The 27,375-nt window shown below is 33.5% G+C and overlaps 1 protein-coding gene across 1 annotated transcript; it reads right to left on the bottom strand.

Annotated features, from left to right (window-relative positions):
• Positions 1–7,001: 7,001 nt before the first annotated feature.
• Positions 7,002–8,408, bottom strand: LOC139848036 (uncharacterized). The gene is made up of 2 exons (XM_071837772.1): positions 8,152–8,408; positions 7,002–8,064 (listed from the first exon to the last, which is right to left on the bottom strand). Exon 2 carries the CDS (start codon positions 8,014–8,016, stop codon positions 7,132–7,134), a length of 885 nt encoding a protein of 294 aa, XP_071693873.1. The 5' UTR covers positions 8,017–8,064; positions 8,152–8,408; the 3' UTR covers positions 7,002–7,131.
• Between the last annotated feature and the right edge of the window lie 18,967 nt (positions 8,409–27,375).

Raw genomic sequence — 27,375 nt, 5'->3', positions numbered from 1 at the left:
TGTAGACGGTACGTCCCTAGATGTAAGTGGTCCGTATCTAAATCTAGGTGGTACGGTTCCAGGAATAGTCAATACGTAACGGGGAACCTTACGTATCTGTGGGTCGGCAGGGTATGGTACAACTCGTTTACGAGCAGTAACCCTACGACGATGGCCAAATGCGTCAGTAAAAGCACGACCTCCATTCACCCCTGGAATGACGGTGCCGTCGAAACGGTACCGCTTCTTCGGCGGGGTGGAGGGTGCCTGAATAGGTCTATCAGCAGGATCCTCATCATCGCTGGAGTCGTCTGATGATGAAGAATCGGCGGATGATGAGTCATCCGAATCGTGTGGTGGTGACACTGGTGGCTGAGCTGGTAATCCGAAGCGTCCGAAGGCGGCCAACATCTGTCTGTGTCTGCCTGGCGGAATCACGACTAAACGTCCGTCGGGAGTGCGTCGGCAAGGCGTGCGCATGTGGTTACGAAACAGCCCTTCCCCGAACTCTGCGGGGATCTCAATACCACCAATGCGGGGCTGTGACCTCGAGGGTCCGGGAGCGGACACTGGGGCAGGTGCACTAGTACCATCTCCGGAAGTGGAAGCGCCGGGATCACTAGTGGGTGTCGGGGCCGGTGTATCGACAGTAGCAGCAGCAGGTGTAGCAGTAGGTAAGGCGACGGGGTCTGAGTCTGTACTGCCCGAAATGCCAGTAGGTGGAACATCCGACATCTGAACACGGAAAAATAAATTTTCCATGTCAGTATGTCATAAAGCAAGCAAATAATAGGCCAACAGTTTAAATCATGTATAACGGTAACTAGCATGGCAATAACAGCAATTCGTATGGAAGTAGCATGCAATCAAAAGCAAGTAGCATCATGCAGTAGTGATATCATGTAGTAGCATACGGCATATAGCAGAAAAAGTAAGCAGCAGCATGCAGTAAGTTCAGTGGAAACAAGTAAACTAGCAAGTTGTAGATTAGTCCTATTAGTGAATCCTACTCGGGTCGGTCTTAGACTCACTAATGCAACCTAATTCCCTACAACCAATGCTCTGATACCAAATGTGATACCCCGTACAAAACCATCGTGTACGAATCATCAACAACAGGATCATTACAAGGTTAAGTACTATATGCTGTAATTAAAGAAGTTGCATTCACGATAAAAAGGTGATGTCATAACCGACATCAAATGTTTTACATTTCAAAAGCATGATTCACTAAGTAGAAGCAAATAAATAAGTGTACGTGACCCCAAAGGTCGTTACATAACATAGTTTCAAAAGTAAATAAGTTTGAATGCAAGATAAGTAGTCATGCGATAACAACTCTAAGCAGCGGGTTCTACAGCACGACTAGTACACAGCGGAAGCAACCTCAAGCACCTGAGAAATACATGCTTAAAAACGTCAACACAAAGGTTGGTGAGCTATAGTTTAAGTATAACAGTGTGTAAGGTAGGCCACGAGATTTCAGTGCTACAAAGAGCGTTTCAAAACAGTATGATAAAGTATATGTTAACCGTGGGCACTTGGTAACTAACTTAACGTTTATACCCCCTGAAAGTACACTTGGCAAGTGCGTATGTTTATGAAGTATTAAACACTCGTTAAATGCTAGCGCTACTAGCCCGAGTGGGGATGTCAAACCCTATGGATCCATATCTAAGATTCGCGTTCACGGTTCAAAAACCAATGATTAAATGTTACCGAGCTAAAGGGAATGTTTCTGCCGTTATATAACCCACACATATATAAGTTTAAGTACTTGTGCCTAGTATGTAAAACGTAAAATGCGCATGTATTCTCAGTTCCCAAAATAGTTAAAGTAAAAAGAGATTGCTATAACTCACAATGATAATGTAGTCGAAAAGTCGGTTCGGAAAAAGGTGTGCAAGTAATCGGTCCGAAGGTCCTCAACCTAAGGCAAATAATACTAAGTCAGTAAATCGTCTTAATAGGTTTAAAAGTATGTAATTTAGGGTCTTAAGGGTCATCATCATTCATCATTAAACAAAAGGCGTAAAGTAGGTTTCGTTTATGAAAGTAGTTTAAAACAAAGTCTGACTTCAGTCAGTCACCACGGCCTCTACCCTTACTGAATTAAGGTGAGACCAGTGGCCATGGATCCGTCTATGAGTCTTTTAAGTGTGGTAAAATTTACAGAAGCAAACTCGTCTTGGTTTGACCGTGGCGACGGTCTAAGTGCGAGTAGGTCAGAAATTTCTGCACAACGTTAAAGGACATAGTAACGATCGGAGGGCCATAAATCCTAAACCGTAACTCGGATTAAGACGAGTCCTATATGAAAAGTTATCTACTCGAAAAGTTCTATCTAAAAATCGAGGTTAGAACAGTCCAGGTCTACTGGTCTGTTACAGAATCACCAGACCAGTAGCTTTTGGACAGAACAGTGAGTTTAAAAGGGTTCCGGTGGTCTTGGTGCTTGATGTTCATCATGGTTCTCATCCTTGATGCATATAGCTTCAAGTGTACAACTCATTGATGTATCTACATCATCTTAACCAAGTCTTGGCCATCATAACCCATGTGCAAGTCTAAGACATGAAGCACAACTCACTTAAGAGTTGTATGAAGTTTGATGAACCAAAGTTGCATCAAAGTCTTAGATCTAACACATACATGGACTTTAAAGCTAATAACAAGTTACAAACTTGAAAGTAAACTAACTAATCAAGATCATAAGTAGTAGAACATAGTTCTTAGTTTGATCTTGAAGATCCAAGACTCAAAAGTCTAGATCCAAAGTTATATTTAAAGAAAACTTATTTGTGTGTTCTTGAACTTTCAAAGTTAACTTAATTTGTTCAATAGATATGAGATCAAGACTAACTTGTAGTACTTGACCATATAAACTAACTACATGAAATTAAAGTGTATAAATTGAAGAAGTAAACTTAAATAAACAAGAAAAGGTTCATGGTTGTTCATACTTTAAAGATTCAAACCAAAGTTTGATCTTTAGAAAGTAAACTTTAAAGTTTACTTCATGAACTTCAAGTATGTCTTTCAACCATGAACTTTATAATCTTTTGAAACAAGTAGGGTAGAACATAACTAGATAGATTATGTTCTTGTTGTTCTTGTTATAACAAGATAAAAATGAAGAATCAAACTAGTGAGTTAGATTCTTGAAAGCTAGTAAGTAAATAACAAACAACAAAGTAAGTAAGTAATAATAACAAACAAGTATTCAAGTAACAAAAGATGATGATGATTAATGGGATGTTTGAATTCGGTTTTGTGGCAAGGAAAGAAGAGAAATATTGCTTAAGTTACTTACTAGTTTTAGAGAGAAAGGAGAGCAAATTGCAAGTAAGGTGAAGTGTGAGAAAATGAGAGAGTTATGTGAGTGAGTAAGTAAGCAAAATTGAAAAATAAAACACCCCTTATTGCCATCCCAACCTACGGCCAGCAGCCTCAAAGGGGAGAGGGAAAGAGTTTCATGGTTACTAGTGTGCTAAAGGTTCTAAAGTTGGATAAAAGAGGTGATTACATGGGGATAATGAGCAAACTAGATTCTTATTGATCAAAACAACTAGTTACATGTTCTGAGTACTACTTACACTTTCAAGACATGGGCTAAAGGTCCATTAATAATGTAGGGTGGGCTTGGAAGTCCAATAACATGAGTCCATTACACTAACAAAGCCCAAGTTCAAATAAATCACAAGTTAAACCAATTAAAGCCCAAGTAACTAACTAATAGCCTTAGTTAATTAAAATGATTAATAAATTTAATCATGAATGTAAATAATATCTAAAAATATTATTCGTGCAAGTTCCGGGTGTCACAAAGACGTTTCGGGCACTTAAAAGTCAAGTACGGGCAATCATGGCAACATGTAAATGTAATAACGTACATTCGTTTAATTATTAATAAATAAATGTTGAAAAATCCAGGGTCGTTACAGATTTCCTAATTTCATCACCAATCCTCGATTCCTCATCGCATCTTCTTCTCTTTATCTAATCATCTCCATCTTCGGTCTCCATCTTCATTATAAGAGTGTAAATTAAATCAATATAGGTGCTTTTTAAACTCATTTTATAAATCGTCATCTCTTTGGTTTATTGTTGTGAAAGCTTGCACTGATTTTACTTTATATGTGTATGTAAATGTTAACTGGTCCAAAAGGTTCAAGTAGGATGTAATTTTATATTTTTATCTGTAGTTTCAACTCTCTTTGTGCACTTCTCAAAGTTTGATTATTTGTTGCAACTTCCTTGAAAGATTTTGACTTTTGAGTTCTGAGCTACACATCGTGATACTAGGATATTTGATCTCAAGTTACAACAAAAATTCGGATATCCGAATTTTCGGATTCGGATATCGGATGGCCAAATCCACTATCCGAATTTTCGGATATCCGAATTTTCGGATATCCGGTTTTGAACACCCCTACCCACCATGCTTAGATTTTTTTCTTTTTATTTTTAATTTATTCTTAACAAAGGAATTAGCCTAAATGATAATTAATTAATAAGATTTAATTTTAATTCAAAATTATTCAAATTAATGACATCACCCACCATGCTTAGATTTTTTTCTTTTTATTTTTGATTTATTCTTAACAAAGGAATTAGCCTAATTATGACATCATCATTTTAGAATTTTAATAGAAACTATAGATGAGTGATCATATCCGCGTCAGTCATCTACTCGTCTTCTTCCTCCTAATTTCCCTTATAAAATACAACCTGCAACTCTTCAAATTAAACAGGAATATAAATTTATTTCTTCTTTTTTCATCTTATAACTTCAATAATATGATTATAACTACCAAAATAGCACCTATATGGCTATATCTAAAGAATACTGGTTGCATTTTTATATTCTTGAAGAAAACCCTAAAAAGTTTACACTTCGTCGGCTAGATAGAGTGGTAGCACGTACTACCACTGAATCAAAGGTAGATCCGCCCCTGTATATATACACATACACACACACACACACACACACACACACACACATTAAAGCTCGTTTAGGCTCGCGAGCCTAATCGAGCTCGACAACTAAAGATCGAGCTCGAGCTCGTTTGTTAAACGAGCCATAACTCAAGCTCGAACTCGGGCTCGAGCTCGTTTAGGCTCGCTCGAAACGAGTTTTTATCGAGCCGAACTAGAGTAGCTCACAAGTAACTTGGCTCATTTACAGCCCTATTGATTGGTTGGTTGGTGCCGGGAGAAGACGCATGAGAATTAATTATTGAAGAAAGAAGGAATTCGAAAATAACAGCACCAAGATCCAATGAGTACTTTGTCTTCGTCAATCGGGCCTATGAATTGACCTCACATCTCCTACTGGGCCATTAATTCTTCACCTAACATTTCTTGCATTTCAATTAAAATTACGGAGTACTTTATTCACTTTATATTTTTCCAATAAACCTAGAGCTCGAGAATTATAGCATGTTTGTTAACAAATGGAACTAACATTGATGGCTCAAGTAGAAATTGAAGATTAGTAATTGTGATTGATATTTATTTTTTTATTTTTTTTGAAAGGCCAAGCAAAAAATTTTATTATTAAAATAGAAGTTACATGACATATGAGATAATGTCTCATTCAAACAAAGCTAAAACTAGCATGATGCAACCAGTGAAAGACAGAAGCATTAAACAAGAAACTAGACGCCAGCACGGTCTCAGCCATGATCATCAAACGATGTTGGGTTAACGAGCCATTGATTCCAATCAAAAGATGTCTTCCTTGAGCGTTTTGAAATCCACTCAAACGATTTGACTTGAATGTCGTTTAAGATCATAGGCCCATTGCTCTTTTTCCCACGAAAAATAAAGTCGTTTCTATGCTTCCAAATAAGATAGCCGGTAACCCATTCTACGACTTGCCATAATCTAGACTTTTGCCCCGAATCGACTTTTTCTTGAAACATGTCTGCCCAAAATGAATGCAATTTGAGATTGAGGTTCCACCAACGACGAACACGAGCCCAAATATCTTTAGCGAACGAACACTGGGACAATATATGCTCCACTGTTTCGATATCGTTGTCACAAATCGAGCATCGTATCGACCCAAGATCTATTCCTCGGTTATCTAGCTCGACTTTTACCGAAATACGCCCGAGCCTGCTACGTATCATTCAATTATTATTTCGACAATTCTGAATAATTGTTTTTATATTAATAGATACATTTAAATTTATTATTTATTAATAAGCAAATGTATCATTCAATTATTGCTTGAAGTATATATAAATCTCTGTATAATAACTTATTTTTAAGTAATCCGATTTAGAGAACACCTAAAAAAAGATTATATGGTCGGTAAATTCTCAAACATTATTATAATTAAATACAAACATGTTATTTCTACAGCTAATTAGCCGATTCGATTATCATATGAGGGTAATTAAATGCTAAAACGAAACTCTAAACACTCGTAAGTAAATTGTTTGGAACTGTTTTGTCAATGACTACCATTATAAGTTCATGTGTTTTTAACCATACAACAACGTCATATATGATCACATTTTGAAATTCATAGAAATTGATCAATTAATATGACTCGGAAATTCATAAAAATTGATCAATTAATATGACTCGGTTGGTGAGACTGCTGGTTTATGTTTGTAATTACCTAACTTGCTTAACTAGATTTAAATTTCTTTTGAATTTAAGTATGTAATTATCTCACTTATTTAGCTTGATTTGAATTTATTTCTTTATGAATTTCTTTTTGCTTAGCTAATTTTGAATTTCTTTTTTGTAGGTTAATATACTTGTACATTATTTATTTATGAATTTCCTTTTGCTTAGCTAAATTTGAATTTCTTTTCGTACTATATCCATTTAATGTTAATATACTCGTACATTATCGACATATGGTACAAGTATGTATAGATCAAATCAAAATATCAAAATTTGCACGGTTAGGATTTTGAAATATGTTGCTATAATTTAAAATTTAACTTTAAATTAAAAAATAGAATAAACTAAGATATGAAATAAGTATAATTTAATATTTTTATAATTATAATATAACAATGATCTCATATATACACAATTAAAGAGTGGCATTTACACTCATTATTATGAGATCCATATTTTTCAATAAAAATACAGTATATTTTACTAAACTTAAAATTAAATAGTCATTCAACATAGATTGTTGAATCTCCAGTCTAATCTAACTTCACTTGGGCCCACAATATGCTGACATGGCTTCCGAAACGAAACAATATGACTACTCACCATGAAAGCCGTTACACGTTCCGAAACTCTAATATCTTCCATTTTCAATTCCTGTAACCGTTTCACATATTCCGGCACGTGAACCAGATCCCAAACAACACCAACACCGCCACTTTTCAAAACCCTAACAACTTCCCCCAACACTCTCATCCGTTCCGCCGCCGCCGCCGCAGTTTTCGTACCAAATTCCTTACCAACCGTATGCAAAAACCCCGCCGAAACCACCACGTCAAAGTAATCATCAGTAAACGGAAGTCTACGCGCGTCACCTTCACGGCACGTGACGTACTCCTGTACGCCTTCCATACCTGCTTTTTTTAACGTCGATAACGTCGTGTCTTTCCGATCTAATCCGACTACACGGCCGGAGCTTCCTTCTTTTTTCAACTGTAATGCGACAGCGTTTAGAAGGATGCCACGGCCGCAACCGACGTCCAGCGCAGTTTTCACCGTTGACCAGTCGTGTACGGCGTTGACCATTCGTTGTGCCATTTCCCAGCGGAGTGCGACGGATGAGTAGAAGATGTGTCCGGCGGCGTAGAATAAACAAACTCCGGAGAGAGCAGTGACGGAGCCGGTGAAACCGGCTGTGAATCTAGCGAATCCGGTGGAGAAAACTGATGGTAGGATTGAATCAATGAAGATGCAGATCCAATTGAAGTAGATTAAAAAAATGATCGAAGATAGTGAAAACAATATCGCGTGGATGAGTAAAAAAACCGGCGTTTGCCAGTCGTCCATTCCATAAATTGCGTAGATCTGCGTCCAATCTCTTCCTGTTTTCCCCATTTTTTTCGCTTTAATTATAACAGAATCGGTTATTGAATTCTGCTTAATCTGATTCAGATTTTAAAATTAAATTGAATTAGTAATCAAATATGAACGAATGAGAAAGTAGTAAGAGTGAGAGTGAGATGAACTTACTGTGAATAGAGGGAATAAAACAGAGTATGATGATTTAAGAGGAGATGATCATGAGAAATGAGTGATGATGATGTGAATAAATATCGGGAGAGATCTTCAGGTTTCAGAGGATGACGATGGATAATAGTATAGGAGTATAATTTATTTATTTATTTTTTATAATAAAAAGAAAATGATGTGAATCTTGAACCAATTGATACGCGTTTTGCTTTTGTATTTCGTCCGTTTGTTTAATTGTGTGTAGCTTTGCTTTTTGAAATGTTAAAAGGAATGAAGTGAGATGAGAGAGAGAAACAGAATGATAGAGGCGGTGCTCGAGGTGCTTAAATACACTAACTTCCGATTTTTACATAAACTGTCCCTTAATTATCTTCTTAAGTTAATCAATTACGAGTACTTTTTCACGTTTCAAAATAGCGTTTGTAATTTATACTTCACACTTTTTTGAATATTTACTCCGTTTACACTTAAACCAACTTAACTAGGGTCCTACTATTCTTACAAATGATCTTATATTTTTTTTTTTTTTTTTGAACGGCTGGTTAGCTGGTTAGACACACACACACGTTAGGTAGAAACCCGGGATCGAACCTCACAACCATCGTCGGGAATTTCACCCGCACCCGGACTGCTTTGAACACGTGCAGCCCACCTGCATAGACAGAATGCGACTACACGTGTCCTGGATCGCCTGCTGGGAAAACTCCCCCCCCCCCCCCCCAGATTCGAACCTGCGCCACTTCAGTGAGAGGTGAACACGGGCCTGCCCCCAAAGGAGCTGATACCACTCAAGCTGATGCCTCGGTGGTTACAAATGATCTTATATTAAGGGGATATATATATATATATATATATAGGCAGGATCAATAGGAAAGTAACCAATCGGGGGAAAGCGGGGGAAGAAAAAAAAATTCGTTTTTTTGAAATTTTTTTTTCCGACATCAAGATCACACGAAAATATGAACATTTAGAAGAGACACTTCGTGATGAATGTTATTATTTAGGCGGGAAAACGATCGACAAAAATAACATTCAAGACAATATTGTTCGTGAAGAATATGAACGTTTTTTTTTCTTCATGTTTTATGAAGTAAAATTTATCCCGATTTAGAGTTTAGGGTTTAGGGTTTAGGGTTTGGTGTTTTGGGTTTATGGAATAAACCCAAAACACCAAACCCTAAACCCTAAACACTAAACCGTTCGTGTTAAAAACTCAATCTAAATCCTAAATCTAAACCCTAAATCTAAACCCTAAACCCTAAATTTCTAAACCCTAATATCTAAACCCTATAAACCCTAATATCTAAACCCTAATATCTAAACCCCAATAGCTAAAACCTCAAAATACGCTCGAAAAACACGATAATTGTTATATATTACTTCTTCGAGCGTTTTCCCGCCAAAATAAAAACATTTATCACAAAGTGTCTCTACTAAATGTTCATATTTTCATCTCATCTATAATGTTCGTGAACAAAGTTTTTTCAAAAAACGAAAAAAAAAAGTTTTTGCTTCCCCCCGAATGGTTACTTCCCCCTGAATGGTTACTTCCCTCTTGATCCTACCAATATATATATATATATATATATATATATATATATATATATATATATATATATATATATATATATATATATATATATATATATATATATATATATATATATATATATATATATATATATATATATATATATATTTTTGATTATGTTTTTATTTACCTCTTATTTTGGAGTGGTGTTTGATTAAATGTCTTCGAAAAACAGACAAATTTTTAACTTAAGTCGCAGATTAAGTTCGAAATAAACAACTTTACTTACTGAATTAAAAGTTGTACAGAAATAGAACATTGGATGATAAATAAACAAACACTAAGTAGTACATTTTAGATGATTGAAAAAAGATAAGAAATATTTACAAAATAATTCAGTTTAATTGTTTTGATTTGAATCAAAATAATTTTCTTCCAAATAATCTAAACATGATTTTTTTTTTTTTATTTATTTATCAATTTACCTAATTTACTACTCGTAAACTTGAAATAAGAGTGAAAACTATTGAGATTATTTTAATATTAAATGACTTGGGTCACCAACAAACTTGAATAATTTACAACTCCATTCATTCTTTCTTTATTTTCACAAATTTACTCAAATTTTGAAGTTAAAATTTACCCAACTTTGCGTATTCACTTAAATACCGCTCAATCATAAGGATCTTAATTTCGCCATGAACTCGAGTAGTTTTAAGCATTTCAAATTGTTTATAGAGGTGTCTTGTCTTCGAACATAGGCTACTGCATAAGGCCCAAAAATTTAGAAGAGCACAAAATTTTGAATATGTAAATATTTTTCTCAAAATATTTAACTAAATCCAATAAAAAGTTGTCAATTAAAGTAAAAATATCTTGTTTTTAATAGTTAAATACAATGTAATTAAATAAATATATAAATTGGACTATTAATTTTTTATGCGTAGTAAAAAAAATTAACGTATATGTGAGCCTATTTTTAATTTCGTCTAGGGTCTTTAAATTGTTAAGACGACCCTGATTGTTTACATTACTTTTTATCGTTTACACATTACATTTTGCAAGTACATTGAAATTACATTGTGTTACCTCATAATATATAAACATAAGTTAGTGATTATACTAACGTTTATGATTACGTATTTTGTTAGCATGGATGGATAAGCTGAAATAGATTGGTCTATTAAGGTTGGTCAAGTACCATTTGATGTTACTAGAATATCATATTATCATATATCATTTATCATATTAATTATAAGTTGGGAACTAGTGTATTGTTAAAATTCAAACAACGCCTAATTTTAGTTCATACTTCACAAAGTCAGGCTGCTTACTTGCCTTTTTCCTTATAATTAGGCAAGATTGCATCATGTTAATGATTTAAAGACAGGTTCTTTTGTGCTTCTTGTGAACGAGTGTATGTATATGTATTGGATGAAGGGGATAAGTTGTTAAATGGCTATATTAGGAGGACTCAATTGATTAATTAATTGCAGTTGTAGTGTGTTTACAAACTTATTACGATGTGGTCTCCATTTCATAGTACGGAGTAATTTCATATGTTAAAGTCAAAATGTTTTTATATGTAAAATATAACGTATAATATAATGCATCTTTATCGATGGGCTAAGTATTTTTTTAGTACAGTATTACGTTTTGGTTCTCTATCTATAAAATAATAGTAGGATTTAAAAAAGCTAGTCAAAATAATTTTAATTTTAACTTAAACAAGGAGTTTATGAAATGGCAATTACTTAAAAACTCCTTATACGATTATGTATATGTTTGTTCATTTACATCAATAGTATGTTAAACTCCATCTACAATTAATTTAACAAAAAAAATATTATCTATATATTCAATTGAAAACCGTATGAACAGTAATAAAAAATAAGCTTTAGCTTGAATTTATAAATTAATTTCAGCAAACACAGAACTTATTTGTGATTCAAGTGTATGATGACCAAGAAGGACAAACTTCATACAAAGAGACCGCTTTACACAACATACAAATAAAAACAATAATTACTTAAAAGCGAAATAATTCAACATTATTCTACGTGTTTTGATTTTTCATCATTTTTTAATTTTTTATTGTTGCTTTACTTTCCTTTTTATATACGTAGTATTCTTGTGGTACATAAAATACGTTTCTAATATATTTTGCCGTTTAAAATTATAGAGAGAAAACATAAAGTACATAGAAGTGAATGATTTGTGTGAATAAAAAACAAGTTAAGACGCCATAATTGTGTCCCTACACATGTTGACCAAGTTAATTTAGACTCATTTTATACTAGTAGTTTATACTTGGTTTTTTCATTGGTTTTTGACGCATTAAAAGTAAAACTAGATTAACATAATTTGCTCAAACGATACTTTAACATTTTATATGTGAGCGTGTTATGATAAGATTAATTCAAAAATGTAATAGAAACGATAACACTAGGGGAGTTTGATCAATCCTAAATTAAATGCAAAGATCTAATTTAAGAATTGAGTGCAATGAGAGGTGGATGGTGGTGTTGATAATGTTTTGGGACCTTATAATCGTCTTTCACTTAGATTCAAGTGATCAATCACCATGTCCCGGTCTTGATTGCATTACCTTGGCTTGATTATGATTGATACTTGGGCGTAATCACAAGTGAATCACAAAGACCAGAGCAACTGCACAGAATCAACAACCTAAAATGAGAGGCCAAACTCCCTATTTATAGGTTTAGGATATCCACGGAATCAATGTTCGCGCAGAGTTAGCAGATCCGTAATGTTTATGTGGGACATCTTCGCAATCTCAATTTATGTGGGAATCCGAAGTGTCATAGCGCAATATGCAGTTGCTTGTCAGTTTGCGCGGTTCTATTTGCACTTGTATGTAGATTGCCTTTTGCGCTTGAAATATACATATATATGCTTATATATATGATCAAGTCCCCCCAGTTTATTGTGTTATATTTTCGCAGAAAATATAACATAATAAACTCTAAAAAATATAGTTAAAATTGCATTTCTTAAACGGTCCGCAAGATTATATCCGTTGCGCAAACTTTTGAGATTAAACCTTAGCGGTTTATTCAGATAAACGATTTTGACAAATGATTTTCGACAAACGATTTATGAAAACTGTTTTATGAAACATACGAGAACTATTTACTCAAACCTGTAGATTCACTCAACTTTATGTTGATCCGTTTTGCATGTTTTATCTCAGGTATTAGTTGCTTCCGCTGTATAACATTGTTGTTGTGTAGAAGTCAAGCCAAGCATTGGGACCAGAGTTAATACGTCGTTAGTGGATTCTGACGGGGTATTACATTTGGTATCAGAGCCAGGGCTATAGGGAACTAGGATACATTAGTGTGTCTAACTGTAGGGCGCATTAGTGGGTCAAGTCTATAGCCGTGTACTTAGAATGATTGTTTTACGCCATGCTTGCACTGTTTGCTCTACTATGCTACACGTAGGGCAACATATTATATATCGCATGCATATACGCATCTATACCCATAATGATATGGACTTGGACTAGATATATGATATCACGAATCACATACGTACACACGACGCGACACTTAAGAGAATTAAGTTGACTACGCTATCTTTAACTCATGGAGTAATGTCGAATGGATATGTGAGATAGCGTAATGTAATGACCGTTTAACTTGAACCGTATAATCTTAAATATGTGTAGAAATTTACACTGTGCGAATTAATTGCTATTATAACCTATAAGAAGCATGCAATCACGTCGCAATTTGTCACTAATTGTTACTAAATACTATTCGACGCCGCCTCTCACTACTAGACACGACTGATCGCTACCTTCTCACTTCTTATCATTACTAGTTACTACTTAATGCTACTCGTTGCTACTTAAGACTATTGAGTGCTACTCATCACTACCAGCACCTCCACGATCTACTACTAGCTACTATGCATCACGACTCATTTCTGATATATTTTTAGAGAATGAATTCCTTGTAACAGCCTGCGAAATTCGTAGTAGATATTGTCTACTTGACTTCCGACTTTCCTTTCATTCAGTCACCCGCGGCTTCACGATTTTGCTTTCCAATACTAGTCTACCAGAAGAGGTATTCACATCTTCCCTCATGAAGGGTATTCCTGAAACGACTCGTCCATATTACTATAAACGCAGTACGTTATTCATTGGTCCCATAGCGAGGTATTTGACCTCTATATGATACGTTTTAGAAAAATATTGCATTCGTTTCATAAAAAGCACACCATTATTACACATAATGCATGTTTTAAACAAGTGGGCGATTATTTAAGAAATAATCCCCATGATACATCTGTTATCAAATACTACACACATGGCATAACAGTCGAATATAATACATGACAAAGGTTTTATTGAATGCAACACTTCATTTAAACAAAAGCATGAGACTCCATGCACAGCTTGCTCAGATAATGCAACAGCGGAAGACTTTCTTAAGGACCTGAGAATAAACATGCTTAAACAGTCAACACAACGGGTTGGTGAGATATATAGGTTTAGCATCGATATAAATATAGACCACAAGATTTCATAGTTATAAATATATGTACACTCGCAAGTGTATAAAAGTATTCTATAAGTTGTTGAGCGCTTCGGTAACCATACTTAACAATTAATGTAGCATATTCCATTTATAATGAAATCTCCCTACACTGTACCAAGTGTAGTAAAAACGAAGTACTATGCAACCGTTTACGATACTAGAGCGACTAGCCCGGTTGGGGTTGTCAAACCCGATAGATCTATTGTAACGACCCGGAAAATTTCGATCAAATTTAAACCTTAATCATTATATGTTTCCGACACGATAAGCAAAAATCCGTAATGTTGAGTCTAGAAAGTCTGAAATTTATATTTAGATAATCAATTACCCTTTGACCATGCCTGACGATTCACGAACAACTATTTGAAAATAGATATGTACATATTTAATATATATATTAATTGAAATGTTATGTGATTCAATCATTAGAATTTACTATGTAAAGTAAAATAAAAATAGGATATTATAATGATTATTATTTAAGAAGTATCAATGAATAAAGTTGATTACTATAAAATTTGAGTTGTTTTTTTTTTTTTTAAACACTTTTATATGTTAATTGTTTAGCAATGGACATAATATAGCCATCCGGGAAAGACTGTCGGTAACGTATTGAGAAGTAATATTCACGAGATGTAAATCATATTACTATTTAACACTGATCATAATTTAAGATACTGTGTTTAATTTGTACCCTTTTAAATTAATATATACATCCACCACTAATTGTGAATCTTGCTTTTTGATCTTCGACAAAACTGCCAGCTGTTGATATAAACATTGATATGATAGTATTATTATTTAATGTTATAATTATTGTTACATTGTATCTAAACTTCTATATATTCAATACATATACGTTTACATGAAAGGAAGGATATAACACTTTTTCATCCATTTACAACCTACTCATTTGATCACTTCACGGCCACCACCTTGCCGGACAGCCATCTTCTACCCCAACACCATCGCAACATCACCAAGTCACCACCATTAACCAATTATGATCATTCGGTGTCCACTTTACAACTCACCTCTACCCTCTTCACCTCTTTTCTTTGCAAACCTCCATGATCACCAAACTACCACTCATGTTTCTGTTTCGAACGAACAATCAACACCACATCGACTATATCACAACCTAGAACCAATTTCCAACACCACTTCTAATCTCCCTCTCTTAATCATTATAACCGAAGAACCATCACAACCACCAAACCCATTTAATCATCTTGAACTCGCCTTGTTTTCTTGTTTGCAGATACATGAACAACCACCTTCTGAGTTGTCCTCTCTCTTGTTTCTTCCTTCTTGACGAACTCAAACCCATCACCAACAACCATTATTGATCCACCACCTTTCTTTGACAAACATTCATGTATTTTTTTTCTCTGCAAATCTTCAAGAACACCCACACCCATTTTCCTTCCTATTTCTTCTACTAGTCGATATAATTGCTGCAAGAACTCCTGTTATAATTTTTGTTCTTCCTGTATTAATCCGTCATCAAGAACCACTTCTCTCTCTCATCATCTATCTCTTTTCCTCTTTCTTGTTTTCTCTTCTCTTCCCTCTCTATCTTCTTTCTTGCTCTTTCCTGATGAACTCGAAAACAAATCACTTTGATGATCACCAAACCATCACCACCTTGAAATCCATTTAGAACCTATCTTCTGTTTTCATTATAAAAAGCTAAACACCCCTCACCAACACGACAACCAACCTACAATCGATACGTTTCTATTTTTGTTCGAGATCTTACTGTTTGCAGATCGAAAACCATGACAACCGTCTGATATTCTACTTCTATTCGAGCCAAATCAAATCAAATACCTTATAATAAAGTGCTATTACGGTTTAGGTCTCTATCCTTTTTATGTTTCGCTAATACAACTGCAACCGAAGAAATAATTAAAGAATGATAATGATATGTTAATGGTGGGATTATGAGCTGTAAAGTGTCGGCTGCAAAAGTAGATAAATATTTCGTTTCTGTTTAGTTAAAGGATCAACAAGCCCTCACGTATACTATTAAATCTGTTTGGATTACAGGCCTAAAGTTATACAGACTAAGTTAATGTTGGGCCGTGAAACCGAGTTAATTGGGCTTGGTGAACCGGGCCTTATTAAGTAGAAGTAGGGAAAGGGAAACGTAAACGTATCGGTTAAATGAATTAAAACTCTACTTATAATCACAAAAGCAAGGACACAGGGACGGGTTGTGAGTGCTGTGTATAAGCGGGAGGTTGTGGGTTCGAGCCCTGTCGTGAATAATTCTTTTTAGGAAGATTATTAAAGGGTATAACCATTTTTCTTATTATCCATTATTATTATTATAATTATTATTATCATTATTGTTATTATTATTGTTATTATTATTATTATTATTATTATTATTATTATCACCATTATAAAGTATTATTATTCAAATTATTATTTTTATTATCATTAATAATAAGTTATCATTTTTTTTATAATAATATTATTAAAAGTATCATTTTTAATTATTTATTAAAATTATCATTTTATCATTATCATTAAAGATATTTTTTTTTAAAAATTATTAATATCATTTTTTTATCATTATTAGAATAAAAGTTAGTTATATAAAAATAAACTTAATAAAACTATATTACATTAATTATCTATTTTATATATATAAAAATAAATATAGTTTATTTAGTTATTAATAAAACGTACAAGTTAATAAAATAACAATTAATTATAATATCTAAATTTGTTCGATTATTACTATATGTGTTAATATACATATAAATGATATAGGTTCGTGAATCCGAGGCCAACCATATAAGTGTTCAATGATGATATATGTATTTTTACTACAAAATACAATATGGTGAGTATATAGTCCCTTTTTAAACTCTACATATTTTGGGCTGAGAATACATGCGCTGTTTTTATAAATGTTTTACGTTATGGACACAAGTGATCAAAAATAAATTCTACGTTGAGTTGTACCATGGCATATTTCTTTATACTTGGTAGCTAATATTTACGTGAGGAGCGTAAACGCGAATCCTGTTGATAGATCTATCGGGCCTGACAACCCCAACCGGGCTGGACGACCAGTTTTTAACGGTTGCACAGTACTTCGTTTTGTTACTACACTTGGTACGGTGTAGGGTTTATTTAAGAATATGCTGCTGTGATTTAAATGTTAAGTATGGTTACCAAGTGCTCAACGACTTTTCATACACGAGGAGTGTATTATGTATAAACATGAAATCTTGTGGTCCATAGTTATAACGTTGCTAGCATCAAACCTATATATCTCACCAACTTTATGTTGACATTTTAAAGCATGTTTATTCTCAGGTACGAATTAAGTCTTCCGCTGTGCATTAGCTCATACTAGAGACATTACTTGGAGTCGATCATCGCAATGGAATCAAATGTTGAAGACTTTGTCCAGGTGGATAAGGACGGGTCTTTACATCTATCAATAGGATTCGCGCTTACATGTTCTTACAACATGTAAATATTAGTTACCAAGCTATTACGGAAGATATGCAATGTGGTACAACTCAACGTAGAATATATTTTAAGTACTTGTGTCCATGGCGTAAAACATAAAATGCATGTATTCTCATCCCAAAATATTTTTAGAGTTTAAAAATGGGACTATATTGAAATGTCCCGTTCTTATTGATTAAAAACGTTCCATATTAATTGATTTCGTTGCGAGGTTTTGACCTCTATATAGTTAGAATATCATCCGATGTCTGAAAATCATTTCACATCGAAGATTCCTTCCATCCACCAAATTGCCCTCTTGGCGATGAACTTGAAGCACTTACCGGCGAACCTATTCGAAACACCATTTTCTCTCTCATTTCTAGAGTATCTCGTCACGATTATATATTATCCTATATTTCGAATCTTATTCATCCGCTCGCTCCAACCGCCAATCATCCCAGTGTACTAGCAGAAGTTAACGAACTTCGCGCTCGCGTAACGGCTTTGGAGAACATGGTGCGAAGGTCGCAAACACCAGCAGCAGCACCAACAGCATAATCAGTACCACCATTATCAACGCCGACAGTATCCCTATCACCCCCAACCACAACCGCGTCGTAAACCTCAACATCACAATCTGTACCTCGGATATCAACATCACACGCCTCAATATTACCATCTGTATTCCGAGTATGATCTTCGTTCTACATATCGTTCTACATCGATTAATTTCGTTCTACGTATTGTTCTACCTCATTTACCTTCGTTCGACATGGCAATTATGTAATCTCTAATGTTTTAGAGATCATGTAATCAAGTGCTAACGATAAATCAAATGAGTTTAATATCTTATTGACTCGTTAAATCCATGATTACATCCGAAGAAAATATATATGCAAGTATATTTTCATAAAGATTGTAATTAAAATTTCCTTCGTACAAACTATTAATGATGAAAATATTTTAACGGGTAGGTAGTACCCGAGGAATATTTGGATTTCACATTAATAAGTTACACTGAACATTCTTCGAATCTGATTCAACGATCAATTGTTATTCTATTTACAACCATCAATATACGTATCCGTTCACCATAAAATAACCATTTCTGTTCAAATTTCATATTTGAATTTTGACCTATCAGAATCCAACAAGTGGCATAATGAAGAAACATTGGACAAATTAAAAATTTGTTAGAAACACACGAATTAACCATGATGAATATTGTTAAGATTCCACGCTAATTGTTCCTAGCTAACTGTTCCCAGCTAACTGATTAACATTTAATTTATCGCAATTTACACTCTCGCAATTTTATTTATTGTCATTTAATTACATACCTTCGGGACACATGAACAACAATACGTCGAATTAATTCTGAGACAACACGTTGTATAATGGGTCATGATATATATTTATTTATTTTACGCATTATAAATAACGGGACACGTACACAAGGTTTCGACCTATCATATCGACCCATCTATATATATATATTTCGGAACGACCATAGACACTCTATAGTTGACTATACAGGGTTGAGGTGGATTCCAAAATATATATATGGTTTGAGTTGTGATCAATACTGAGACCGGTGCACGGGTCACGATACGTATTATTTAATTCGAATATTATATATTTAATTTATATATGAATTTATTGGACCATTGGACAATCGGACTATTGGACTGCTAACTTTGGACAATTAAAATGAATTAAAATATTGATTATAACATATGAAACTAAATAATTCTTCAAGTTTGCTACTTGATTTCATCCTAAACCTCATTTGTATCTCGACAATTTCAATCCGCGTTCGAACTTTTCATGATTCTTGAAAACCCCTCAATCAAGAAGTTGAACCAACCGCACTTCATCTACGGAAGAAAAGATTTGTGCACCTGAAAAACTCTCGAACCCAAATTCATAGTTTAACACGTATCCGTGTTGAGTCCTTTATCATTTATTAGCAACAACAACCTTACGATTCCCTTTTCGAAGAAGCCAATTTTGTCACAGCTCCAGCAGAAAAACTTCGACCTTTCATTCGAAAAGTCTTATTATAACTTTGATATATACGATTGGCTTTCCTCATCGTTACCGGGGAACCTTTCATACTCCACCATGTTATCATCTAAAAACACAATTCTTCAGAAACTACCTCGGTTTGATAACCGATGACCCATATCCGTTAACTTTGAGAATGCTGACGAAGCAGCATGTTGTAGATGGTCTTAATGGCCAAAAGTTGATGATAAAGAATGGAGTATTGGAAACATTCAATAGAAAGTTTAGTACCGAAAAGCGGATTATGCGAAATTATGAAGGAAGCTGTAGATGAATCACAAAGAATAAATTTGACTTCAAAGAATCCAAATGATTCAGTGTCTGCTGAAACCGTTAGTAAAAAAAAAAAACCTACTCTTTATTCTAAACCTTTCAGATGATATTCTTCATCATCATCTTATCTTAGATATTACAAAATATCTCCATATCTTCCGTTATATATATTCTCCATATTTCTGGAGATATTTTCACAACTATTCCTATCTGAGATCACTTATCTCTCCGTAATATCTGCATTACAACATAAAAGAAACCGTGTTAGTTTCTAAAATTCTGAAATCCTCCAAGTTAAAATAGGAATGTTCTGAAGCAGTGTTGGGAACTGATACATGAATTAGTATAATATAATAAAACTTGATCAACTTCATTATATTATAGTAAGCCATGTTAAGTTTCTAATGGAATGTGATGATTCACAGTACCATCATCATGTGCCATGTTACACGGCTCTTACATTCTATATAAATTCTAAAAATATCAAGAAAATATTTCTTGATGATTCGGTTTTTTCCAGGATACTCTGGTAATTTGACAAATCAAGATCGTGCCATTACTATTTCTTTTTGAGAATATTAACTATGTTCGCCTCAAACTTCATACCTACGAATTCCGAACCATTGTTCGCTCGACTCGAGGACGAAGAAAAAGAAACGAAAGAATGAAATTCTGAAATAGAAATGGGAGTATAAATCGCAGCAAATAGGAGAAGGCATTAACTGTGGATAACAATTATTATAGAAGAAAGAAGCATGGACATCAAAGTATAAGGGAAGATATAAAACTCAACAACCATCCAGAAATTTCAAACCGTGTATATTGATACAGATAGCAATATAGAGACACGGGAGAATTAGAAACACTATAAACACAAGAGTATAATAGAAGTAAATAGACTCTTCTGGTAGTAGATGAAAAAGAAGAATGACAGATGTAAAAATTAAGAGTATATCAAGGATCAGAATGGGATGAAGCATAATGTCTTAAAGTAGGAATTAAGGTGAAAAAGTAGAAGACGTGAGTAGTGAAAAATGAGGAAACGAAGGAGGTGGATTTATAGTAAAGTATTCGACAGAGAAATCGAAACAGATTGCCGCATTAAATCAAGGAAGATCCTGATCTCCTTAATCGCCGAAGAACCAAATCTTATTACATAAGATTTTCTTAAAATCCCTTCAATTCCGGAAATCAATCCTAATCACGTCATCGGTTAAAACGATTTCATATTTCTCCATTTCACTCTTTTGTGATAGCTTCACTCGTGCGTTCCATTTGATCGAATCGTTTTACCTATATCTCTCAATAACGATAAAACTCCATTATTACCTCATATTCGTCATGAAAACATTCCTGTTGCTATCCGTGACGACCTCTATCAAATTTCGGGGACGAAATTTCTTTAACGGGTGGGTACTGTAACGACCCGGAAAATTTCGATCAAATTTAAACCTTAATCATTATATGTTTCCGACACGATAAGCAAAAATCCGTAATGTTGAGTCTAGAAAGTCTGAAATTTATATTTAGATAATCAATTACCCTTTGACCATGCCTGACGATTTACGAACAACTATTTGAAAATAGATATGTACATATTTAATATATATATTAATTGAAATGTTATGTGATTCAATCATTAGAATTTACTATGTAAAGTAAAATAAAAATAGGATATTATAATGATTATTATTTAAGAAGTATCAATGAATAAAGTTGATTACTATAAAATTTGAGTTGTTTTTTTTTTTTAAACATTTTTATATGTTAATTGTTTAGCAATGGACATAATATAGCCATCCGGGAAAGACTGTCGGTAACGTATTGAGAAGTAATATTCACGAGATGTAAATCATATTACTATTTAACACTGATCATAATTTAAGATACTGTGTTTAATTTGTACCCTTTTAAATTAATATATACATCCACCACTAATTGTGAATCTTGCTTTTTGATCTTCGACAAAACTGCCAGCTGTTGATATAAACATTGATATGATAGTATTATTATTTAATGTTATAATTATTGTTACATTGTATCTAAACTTCTATATATTCAATACATATACGTTTACATGAAAGGAAGGATATAACACTTTTTCATCCATTTACAACCTACTCATTTGATCACTTCACGGCCACCACCTTGCCGGACAGCCATCTTCTACCCCAACACCATCGCAACATCACCAAGTCACCACCATTAACCAATTATGATCATTCGGTGTCCACTTTACAACTCACCTCTACCCTCTTCACCTCTTTTCTTTTCAAACCTCCATGATCACCAAACTACCACTCATGTTTCTGTTTCAAACGAACAATCAACACCATATCGACTATATCACAACCTAGAACCAATTTCCAACACCACTTCTAATCTCCCTCTCTTAATCATTATAACCGAAGAACCATCACAACCACCAAACCCATTTAATCATCTTGAACTCGCCTTGTTTTCTTGTTTGCAGATACATGAACAACCACCTTCTGAGTTGTCCTCTCTCTTGTTTCTTCCTTCTTGACGAACTCAAACCCATCACCAACAACCATTATTGATCCACCACCTTTCTTTGACAAACATTCATGTATTTTTTTTCTCTGCAAATCTTCAAGAACACCCACACCCATTTTCCTTCCTATTTCTTCTACTAGTCGATATAATTGCTGCAAGAACTCCTGTTATAATTTTTGTTCTTCCTGTATTAATCCGTCATCAAGAACCACTTCTCTCTCTCATCATCTATCTCTTTTCCTCTTTCTTGTTTTCTCTTCTCTTCCCTCTCTATCTTCTTTCTTGCTCTTTCCTGATGAACTCGAAAACAAATCACTTTGATGATCACCAAACCATCACCACCTTGAAATCCATTTAGAACCTATCTTCTGTTTTCATTATAAAAAGCTAAACACCCCTCACCAACACGACAACCAACCTACAATCGATACGTTTCTATTTTTGTTCGAGATCTTACTGTTTGCAGATCGAAAACCATGACAACCGTCTGATATTCTACTTCTATTCGAGCCAAATCAAATCAAATACCTTATAATAAAGTGCTGTTACGGTTTAGGTCTCTATCCTTTTTATGTTTCGCTAAAACAACTGCAACCGAAGAAATAATTAAAGAATGATAATGATATGTTAATGGTGGGATTATGAGCTGTAAAGTGTCGGCTGCAAAAGTAGATAAATATTTCGTTTCTGTTTAGTTAAAGGATCAACAAGCCCTCACGTATACTATTAAATCTGTTTGGATTACAGGCCTAAAGTTATACAGACTAAGTTAATGTTGGGCCGTGAAACCGAGTTAATTGGGCTTGGTGAACCGGGCCTTATTAAGTAGAAGTAGGGAAAGGGAAACGTAAACGTATCGGTTAAATGAATTAAAACTCTACTTATAATCACAAAAGCAAGGACACAGGGACGGGTTGTGAGTGCTGTGTATAAGCGGAAGGTTGTGGGTTCGAGCCCTGTCGTGAATAATTCTTTTTAGGAAGATTATTAAAGGGTATAACCATTTTTCTTATTATCCATTATTATTATTATAATTATTATTATCATTATTGTTATTATTATTGTTATTATTATTATTATTATTATTATTATTATTATCACCATTATAAAGTATTATTATTCAAATTATTATTTTTATTATCATTAATAATAAGTTATCATTTTTTTATAATAATATTATTAAAAGTATCATTTTTAATTATTTATTAAAATTATCATTTTATCATTATCATTAAAGATATTTTTTTTAAAAAAATTATTAATATCATTTTTTTTTATCATTATTAGAATAAAAGTTAGTTATATAAAAATAAACTTAATAAAACTATATTACATTAATTATCTATTTTATATATATAAAAATAAATATAGTTTATTTAGTTATTAATAAAACGTACAAGTTAATAAAATAACAATTAATTATAATATCTAAATTTGTTCGATTATTACTATATGTGTTAATATACATATAAATGATATAGGTTCGTGAATCCGAGGCCAACCATATAAGTGTTCAATGATGATATATGTATTTTTACTACAAAATACAATATGGTGAGTATATAGTCTCTTTTTAAACTCTACATATTTTGGGCTGAGAATACATGCGCTGTTTTTATAAATGTTTTACGTTATGGACACAAGTGATCAAAAATAAATTCTACGTTGAGTTGTACCATGGCATATTTCTTTATACTTGGTAGCTAATATTTACGTGAGGAGCGTAAACGCGAATCCTGTTGATAGATCTATCGGGCCTGACAACCCCAACCGGGCTGGACGACCAGTTTTTAACGGTTGCACAGTACTTCGTTTTGTTACTACACTTGGTACGGTGTAGGGTTTATTTAAGAATATGCTGCTGTGATTTAAATGTTAAGTATGGTTACCAAGTGCTCAACGACTTTTCATACACGAGGAGTGTATTATGTATAAACATGAAATCTTGTGGTCCATAGTTATAACGTTGCTAGCATCAAACCTATATATCTCACCAACTTTATGTTGACATTTTAAAGCATGTTTATTCTCAGGTACGAATTAAGTCTTCCGCTGTGCATTAGCTCATACTAGAGACATTACTTGGAGTCGATCATCGCAATGGAATCAAATGTTGAAGACTTTGTCCAGGTGGATAAGGACGGGTCTTTACATCTATCAATAGGATTCGCGCTTACATGTTCTTACAACATGTAAATATTAGTTACCAAGCTATTACGGAAGATATGCAATGTGGTACAACTCAACGTAGAATATATTTTAAGTACTTGTGTCCATGGCGTAAAACATAAAATGCATGTATTCTCATCCCAAAATATTTTTAGAGTTTAAAAATGGGACTATATTGAAATGTCCCGTTCTTATTGATTAAAAACGTTCCATATTAATTGATTTCGTTGCGAGGTTTTGACCTCTATATGAGACCTTTTTCAAAGACTGCATTCATTTTAAAACAAACCATAACCTTTATTTCATCAATAAAGGTTTAAAAAGCTTTACGTAGATTATCAAATAGTGATAATCTAAAATATCCTGTTTACACACGACCATTACATAATGGTTTACAATACAAATATGTTACAACTAAATAAGTTTCTTGAATGCAGTTTTTACACAATATCATACAAGCATAGACTCCAAATCTCGTCCTTATTTAAGTATGCGACAGCGGAAGCTCTTAATAATCTCCTGAGAATAAACATGCTTAAAACGTCAACAAAAATGTTGGTGAGTTATAGGTTTAACCTATATATTATCAAATCATAATAATAGACCACAAGATTTCATATTTCAATACACATCCCATACATAGAGATAAAAATTATTCATATGATGAACACCTGGTAACCGACATTAACAAGATGCATATATAAGAATATCCCCATCATTCCGGGACACCCTTCAGATATGATATAAATTTCGAAGTACTAAAGCATCCGGTACTTTGGATGGGGTTTGTTAGGCCCAATAGATCTATCTTTAGGATTCGCGTCAATTAGGGTGTCTGTTCCCTAATTCTTAGATTACCAGACTTAATAAAAAGGGGCATATTCGATTTCGATAATTCAACCATAGAATGTAGTTTCACGTACTTGTGTCTATTTTGTAAATCATTTATAAAACCTGCATGTATTCTCATCCCAAAAATATTAGATTTTAAAAGTGGGACTATAACTCACTTTCACAGATTTTTACTTCGTCGGGAAGTAAGACTTGGCCACTGGTTGATTCACGAACCTATAACAAATATGTACATATATATCAAAGTATGTTCAAAATATATTTACAACACTTTTAATATATTTTGATGTTTTAAGTTTATTAAGTCAGCTGTCCTCGTTAGTAACCTACAACTAGTTATCCACAGTTAGATGTACAGAAATAAATCGTTAAATATTATCTTGAATCAATCCACGACCCAGTGTATACGTATCTCAGTATTGATCACAACTCAAACTATATATATTTTGGAATCAACCTCAACCCTGTATAGCTAACTCCAACATTCACATATAGAGTGTCTATGGTTGTTCCGAAATATATATAGATGTGTCGACATGATAGGTCGAAACATTGTATACGTGTCTATGGTATCTCAAGATTACATAATATACAATACAAGTTGATTAAGTTATGGTTGGAATAGATTTGTTACCAATTTTCACGTAGCTAAAATGAGAAAAATTATCCAATCTTGTTTTACCCATAACTTCTTCATTTTAAATCCGTTTTGAGTGAATCAAATTGCTATGGTTTCATATTAAACTCTATTTTATGAATCTAAACAGAAAAAGTATAGGTTTATAGTCAGAAAAATAAGTTACAAGTCGTTTTTGTAAAGGTATTCATTTCAGTCGAAAGAACGACGTCTAGATGACCATTTTAGAAAACATACTTCCACTTTGAGTTTAACCATAATTTTTGGATATAGTTTCATGTTCATAATAAAAATCATTTTCCCAAAATAACAACTTTTAAATCAAAGTTTATCATAGTTTTTTATTAACTAACCCAAAACAGCCCGCGGTGTTTCTACGACGGCGTAAATCCGGTTTTACGGTGTTTTTCGTGTTTCCAGGTTTTAAATCATTAAGTTAGCATATCATATAGATATAGAACATGTGTTTAGTTGATTTTAAAAGTCAAGTTAGAAGGATTAACTTTTATTTGCGAACAAGTTTAGAATTAACTAAACTATGTTCTAGTGATTACAAGTTTAAACCTTCAAATAAGATAGCTTTATATGTATGAATCGAATGATGTTATGAACATCATTACTACCTCAAGTTCCTTGGATAAACCTACTGGAAATGAGAAAAATGGATCTAGCTTCAAAGGATCCTTGGATGGCTTGAAAGTTCTTGAAGCATAATCATGACACGAAAACAATTTCAAGTAAGATTTCCACTCGAAATAAGATTGTTATAGTTATAGAAATTGAATTAAAGTTTGAATATGATTATTACCTTGTATTAGAAGATAACCTACTGTAAGTAACAAAGGTTTCTTGATCTTGGATGATTACTTGGAATGGATTTAGAAAACTTGGAAGTAAACTTGCAATCTTGAAAGTATTCTTGATTTTATGAAACTAGAACTTTTGGAATTTATGAAGAACACTTAGAACTTGAAGATAGAACATGAGAGAGATCAATTAGATGAAGAAAATTGAAGAATGAAAGTGTTTGTAGGTGTTTTTGGTCGTTGGTGTATGGATTAGATATAAAGGATATGTAATTTTGTTTTCATGTAAATAAGTCATGAATGATTACTCATATTTTTGTAATT

Source organism: Rutidosis leptorrhynchoides, chromosome 5, assembly GCF_046630445.1.
Source record: "Rutidosis leptorrhynchoides isolate AG116_Rl617_1_P2 chromosome 5, CSIRO_AGI_Rlap_v1, whole genome shotgun sequence".
Classification (NCBI taxonomy): domain Eukaryota; kingdom Viridiplantae; phylum Streptophyta; class Magnoliopsida; order Asterales; family Asteraceae; genus Rutidosis; species Rutidosis leptorrhynchoides.
The sequence above is the reverse complement of the archived record's forward strand: the minus strand, read 5'-3'. Positions and strand labels throughout refer to the sequence as shown.